At 38.6% G+C, this 6,977-nt stretch overlaps 1 protein-coding gene across 1 annotated transcript in view; it reads right to left on the reverse strand.

Annotated features, from left to right (window-relative positions):
* LOC121289657 (pleckstrin homology domain-containing family S member 1-like) overlaps positions 1-6,165 on the reverse strand; it is a 32,651-nt gene extending 26,486 nt beyond the window's left edge. Inside the window, exons 1-5 of the mRNA XM_041209282.1 lie at positions 5,980-6,165; positions 5,408-5,555; positions 4,947-4,994; positions 4,130-4,254; positions 3,041-3,162 (exon numbers count right to left, since the gene is read on the reverse strand). Coding sequence (XP_041065216.1) covers positions 3,041-3,162; positions 4,130-4,254; positions 4,947-4,994; positions 5,408-5,555; positions 5,980-6,165 — 629 coding nt within the window. The remainder of the gene's footprint in view (positions 1-3,040; positions 3,163-4,129; positions 4,255-4,946; positions 4,995-5,407; positions 5,556-5,979) is intronic.
* Positions 6,166-6,977: the final 812 nt, after the last annotated feature.

Here is a 6,977-nt window from a genome sequence, read left to right on the forward strand (position 1 = left end):
TCCTTTGGCATTCAGTTCTTACATCTACATCTAGACCAAGCCATGATAAAGGTCTAATTTCAATACAGCAAGGATGTTTTGAAGTGGAAGAAGGACAGATTGGCCTATTGGGATGCTTTAGAAGAACATTAACTACAGTGGCTATCACAAATGTGAGATTTTATAAGGTTGTTATGTTTTGGGACTATGTTTTAAATTTAGGATAAAATGGAGGAATGAAGGGGGTCATGTGACCTGTTCATTATCACTCCTCTTATCTCTCCAGCTTGTCTGTGTGTTTGCAAACAAAGGCTTGCTGCCAGCTATGTGTTTGTGGGACTTTTCATAACCATCAGCCTTAAAAACAACTTCCTTTATTTAACAAACTTTGTGGTCTTCTAGGTGGGACCATGTGCTTACTTCCACGCTTGTCCTCCCCCACAACCCCCTGCACCCAGGCAGCGCTGAATGTTTCAGCGTGCCTTTCACACTGGCTGGCCGTTAATTGGCCAGCCAGTGTGAAATCGCAGTCAGGGTCCGATTGCAGGCAGCAGACCATTGTGTGGCTGCTCCCAAGCCTGCCCGACGATGGGAAAATACTCCCCAAAGTCCTTCTCTGTCCAAATCAAATTTTGTGGCTTCCCTCCTGCTTTGCAATTCAAAGCTTCCCTTTCTCTTTCTCTCTGAAATTCTAATTCACATTTCCCTCTCTTTTTGTTAACTGTTACACGACACTCAAAGGCAGCTCCCCTCTTTCGACATAGCCATTTAACTTTTCGAAGAATACAGAAGAAATCACTGAAAACCTGTTCAAATTCTTGTATCTCCACCTCAGCCTGTGGATTTCAAATCCCACAAGAGCCCTAAATTTGTAACAGTCTCTATGGAGAGCGTAAACGCTTGAAATCCCAGTGACCAACTTGAAGGATCACATGACAAGATTTCAAGTTTACAAGTTATACTGCAACGAACAAATGAAAGGTAATGTAAGTAGAAACTTATATTTTAAACCGTGGAAAAAACTTTCCCCTTTTCACAACTAAAATCTCTTGCTCCATGATTACATGTTACACTGCCTGTTAAGTAGACATTCAATTCTCTCAGACCAAAGTGATTCTTAACTCCCAGGGTTTATTTATATTCTTTTCTTTTCCCAGCCTGGTAACTTTTAACCCCAAAACTATCTTTCATGATGACAGGTTTCCTAGAGTTTCTTCACAAGTTAGGCGAATCTTCCAGTTTTGTTATAAATTCTCACAACGATGGTCCTTTTAATCTGAGCATAAACTCCCACCCACAGCCCAGCATAGTGAACCATAGAGTTTTGCCACCTCTATCTATTGCCTCTCTCTCTCTCGGATCCTGGCAGACTGATCTGTCTGTGAAATTCAGGGATACGGAACCACAGAAACACACTGAAAGAGGCCATTTAGTCCTGCATGGCCGAAAAATAAAAAAATTAAAACTATCCATCCATTCTAATCTCACATCCTAGCACCTGGTCGGAAGCCTTTCAGGCTACAGCACTTCAGCTGCGGATCCAGATGCCTTTAAATGAGTTGAGCATTTCAGCCTTCATCACCAAACCAGGCAGTGATTTCCAGACACCCGCCACCCTCTGAGTGAGGAAGTTTTTCCTCATGTCCCCTCTAATCCTTCTACCAATCACCTAAATCTCTGCCTCCTGGTGATTGGCATTTCAGCTAGGGGAAACAAGTCTTTCTTGTCTACTTTATCTAGGCCTCTCATAATTTTGTTCACCTCAATTGAGTGACCCCTCAGCCTCCTCTGTTGTAAGGAAAACAATCCTCGTCTATCCAATACTTACTGATAGCTACAATTTTCAAACCCTACCAACATTCTTTTGAATCTGCTCTGTACTGTCTCCATAGCAACTATGTCCTTCCTGCAATGTGACGACATGAACTATACACAAAGTTCCAGCTGTGGCCTTACCAGTGTTTTATTCAGCTCTGGCATTACATCCCTGCTTTTGTACTCTATAACTCATCCAGTAAAGGAAAGAATTCCATACGTTTTCTTCACCATCTTATCCACTTGTTCTGCCACTTTTAGGAAAAGCTTGAAATCTGATCCTACAATGGCTTCTAATGCACACTTACCTTCTCAAATTCCATCTACATGGCTATGTGAATCACATGGGCCTTGTATCCAGGTATAAATGTTGATTAGCTATCCTTCAGACTCTCAACTTCAGTTTATCTTGGAATTAAATAACTAATTTAAAAAGTGTAACCATTTACAACCAGACATTCTGAGCACTTCCCTGGAACTTTGGAGACTAACAATCTATCCACTGTCAGCACAGATGCTCCTGCAAGTGTGAACACCTTTCACCTGCTTCCCAGTAAAGCAACTCCCCCCCTGCCCACTTTAATCTTTAACAATCAAACCACCCAGATTTGCTGTCACCAGAACTACAAACAGGTCACATGACACCCCTTCATTCCTCCATTTTATCCTAAATTGAAACACATTCCCAAAACTTAACAATCATATAGAATCTCACATTTGTAAGATATTATTGCCAAAATAGAGAAAGACATCCACTCTGTTAAAAATTGATGGGAATGAAATTGAAGGAAACTCTTACTGCATTTAGACATCTCTAAATTGTACTTCACCCGCTTTCAGTTTTGTATTTAGAAAGTCACAGGACAAATCCAAGTGAAGAGGGAAAGAATTGGAGACATTGCATGTTGAAAGTGCAGTTGGAAAGAGAAGTTGGATTCTACAACTGATGGAAGGAGCAGATATCTCTCTTGCAGTCTAAATGTTTTATGCAGATTGGAAAAATGGCAGATATGTCGGACAGTTAGAGGAAGTATTCATACCTAAAATGGAATCAATGTCTCTTTGAAGAGCTGATCTCTTTTAACAATGGTAGTTAAACTGTCAGTTGAGGGATTAAATTGTCAATTTTTCCAAGAATCTGACACGTAAAAAATCCTCTGTGAACATTGCACAACACAACTGGAAAGCTTCATTGCATGAAAAGGGACCAAAATGAATTAAATATTTAATAATAATAAATAATTACTTTTTTATATGTATCTTTCCAAGTGGCTGTGATCTTCTACTCTGTTCTTGGTATCTGAAGTAATTCAAGATGGGTTCACCTTTCTTTTTTGTCAACACAAAGTATCTTTTTTTCCACGATGTCTAAAGAACAGAAAAAAAATTATTCACTACAATGTCAAATGATCTGCAAAAATAAACTCACTCTATGTACACCTTAAACCTATGTTCAATTAGCCAATGGCACTGTGTCTAATAACTTTATGTTCATAGGCATCTGCAGAATGTTTAATCCTGACTGAAACATTGGCAATTGTACAAATTTTAAACAAAAATATTTTACATTAATCTTACATGAGTACATAACTTTGACTAATGGTTTTACACTTTATTGAATTGAAATCACTTTCATTGCAGTGAAGCTGCAGTATATAACAAGATCAGGGCCATCTGAAGCTACTCTCTTTTTAAAATTATTCTTTTGGTAATTCAGATCCATTTTATTTTCCCTCTATTATCAGAAATAGCTCAAGGAAACAAATGACAAGATAGAATTTGACACTAGAATTTTATCAATTAGTGGTAAAGTGAAAACAACTGTAGTATCATTCTAGGTATACTGTTCCTGATTTGTGTGACATATTCATATTCATGTTAATTACATGTGGTAATGTGTCTGTATCGTGTCAATATTATTCCTGTTAAAGGAAAGTCTGATTATGATCAACATATTCTGAGTGCACCAATGGAAACCATTAAACATGCTTTGGCAATACAATCTGTCCATTGTCATAATAGAATATGCCTTCAAGTTTTTTTTTACCAAACTACTTTCTAAATTTTGAAGTGCTGAGTTCATTAATGTGAATACGGGAAAGGAATTTTACAAACAATTAATGCTAATAGTTTTCCTTTTACTTGGAAATGCTTATGTATAAGATATTGTTTCAGACAATTGTTAAATGTCACAAGAATTGATACAGATTCTTCCATATATTGCAATTTTGCTTTGATTGCTGTTTTGGAGAAGGCAGCAGCAGTATTTTCAAGAGTGGACCAAAGGTTTCTTTTGTCGCTAAAAGTAACATTTCAATGAATATTTTGAACATACTTGTATTCCAATCTGACTGTTTGGTGGAGATTTTAAAAGATATCCTTCACAACAAATGTCATTCTCACTGATGCCATCCTGTCTGTCATCCTCTTCAAAATAAAATGCTGAAGACAAATGGGTGCCTATTTGAAAAATACATACAGCATAAATAGTGGTATCAAATTAACTCCATTTCAACAGATAACCAACATTACACCTAACATTAAGAGAACAAATAACAACTTTAAAACCAGCAAGTTTGGTATCAATTCTAGCTTTCCCACTCCTGTTTTTTCTTTTTTTCACACTCAGGATAGAGCAGCCCAAAGCAGGAACAAAAACACCAAACGCTTCAAATTTCTGAAAGCAGTCAAGCAAAATTCCTTAACGTGACAGTGTAATTTTGCAATTTACACTATTAAAGACTAGTTGCATTTCACAGGTAACATCTCCATAATCTTAATAGATTAGGATTAATAACTATTACAAAGAACTTCATCATCTAGATTCCTATCCTTGCTCCTAATCGCCTAACTTTTTCATGATGTGAGATTATCCAATTCCTAAAAGAGTTTGGGGATTGAAAAAGCACCTTTTGATGACACATGACTACAGGGAAGCAAATTTCCTCCTCGTGCAATTACATTTTCCGCTACAAGTGACTGACAGAGGGAAATTTCCTCCCATTGCCACTGATACTTTAGCCTCCATTGCAGCCGTCATTTTGGAACTTCAATCTTCAACCACAATTTTAGTTAAATAACCTGATTACATATGGGTGCGTTGCACGGATAACATTTAACAATGTATCATTTTAATAACATAAAACATTTACCTTTTCCAGTCATTTTCAAATTCACCAGAAGAATTAGAACCGGACAATCTGGAGAAGAAATAGATCATCAGGGAAACGGCGTCAGAAATATCAGCGATATGAAATTGAAATACAATATACTGCTGAGAAAGAACTAGAAATATCAATTCTATCTAAATAGTCCGCCTAGCAGTGCCAGAATGCCAGCATGCTACTAAAGAACAAACTCTCAAGTTAGCTGTTCACTAACATTAAAGAACCCAATGATATTTCTAAACTATAAAGGTCGAGCTTAGATATGGTTTGATACCAGTTATAGTTATACTAATGTGCAGCTTGAGGGCCGGCAGCTTCCAGCATCTTGCCCGTTCTACCTGACAATGTACAGTTGTTAGCAAGATCAGACAGGTGACGCGGTGACTGTCCCTAAAGCCACGTTTATACGACAGCTGGGGCCGGTCCAACTCTGCTTGGTCATTTACATTTGTCGTGCAAATCCTGAATCAGGGTCCAGTTTAACTCCGAAACCAAGCGGAATGGAATTTCCCGGATGAGGAAGTCTGACTCTCGAACCCGACTGGGTCCCCACTCCGGATCTACACCAGTTTGACTAGTGCGTTGCAGTTCAGTCTGCTTGTTAACATTCAGATTGGGAACAGTCAATCCACGGTCAAACCTAACTTTAAAAGGTGACTTGAACCAATAGTTTCGGCCGGTTACAGTGATGGAGAAACTGCAGTAAAACTGACCTAACCGGAAGCACCAAATGATGTTTCTGACTTTTATTTTGTCCAATTATAAAACACATTTAATTAGTTTAAAATGTAATTACGAACATAAGCTGCCAAATTTGTTTTGAGCTTTATGCCATTTGATTTTTAAAGAACTGGTGAATAGTTTTACTGATGGAGTGTGATTCGAATTTTTGCCCACCTTCATTGCAATTGTTACCTGTCATACCAACCAGTTTATCACATTTAATAATATCCTAAAATTCAGCATTAAAACAATCTTTTGGCGTCACAGCGTATATTAATGACTATGAAACACTCACCCACACAACTGTCTTGTCGACTAGCTCTTGGCTTGTTGTTGAGTCCGAGATCAGCACTGAACTTGCTCCTTTAGGAAAGAAGTCTCGGCTTGCGTATGTAGGCGCCTGCTTCCTCTCATTATTTAAAGGCGCAGAGCTAAACGGGGATTTCCAGTCAAGGAATCTCCTACTGCGGTGATTTCCCATTTTTCATTTTCTATCTACACCTGAGATTGCTAAATGCGGGGAATTTTAATTGTACCTAAAAACCGCAGTCCGTGAGTGTAACAGCCACTGATATTTTGCTTATTAACTAGAGAAATGTGCAGTCAAGTTTGTGGACCATTATCTAGTAAACCTGCTGGTAGGCGGATTGAAACAGAAGAAACAGTTTTAATGAAAGGTCGGGTCTTGTTCTGACACCCTCAATCATGGAATAAGCCTTCTAATATTTGTTGTGCAGACTTAATATAAGGCCATTCAAGAGATCCTGTTAGAACTGGTGGAACCACAGCGCCCCTCAGGAAAAGTTCCCTTTGTGATCTTTTCCCCCATCATTTTTCTCCAAACAAGTAAGATGGAAGATGTCCTGAATCCAGAATGCTACTACACAAGATAATCATCAAAAGGCAAAATACTGTAGATACTGGAAATCTAAAAAATGAACAGGAAATGCAGGGAATTCTCAGCAGGGGGGAAAAATCAGGCAGCATTGTTACCATCCGCTTAGAGGCCTTTAACGTTTAGCTCAAAGCTCCTGGTCCCACAGCTCCGGCTGACTGACCAATGTTGCTTCCAAACTAACAGTCTTCTATGAGCAAAAACACACGCACAGATATATTAAACAAAGGAACCATCCTCCCCCAGCCCATCTCCATGACAACGTGGCATACTCTGCGATGTTCCCAACTAATGTTTTCCCCTTCAACACAGCCGTTTGATTTTATGACCCATATGAATAATTTAACTCTCTAATGGATATAATTGCCCTCCCTCTAGACTCCCTGGGTCCACAAATA

This window comes from Carcharodon carcharias, chromosome 17 (assembly GCF_017639515.1).
Source record: "Carcharodon carcharias isolate sCarCar2 chromosome 17, sCarCar2.pri, whole genome shotgun sequence".
Taxonomy (NCBI): domain Eukaryota; kingdom Metazoa; phylum Chordata; class Chondrichthyes; order Lamniformes; family Lamnidae; genus Carcharodon; species Carcharodon carcharias.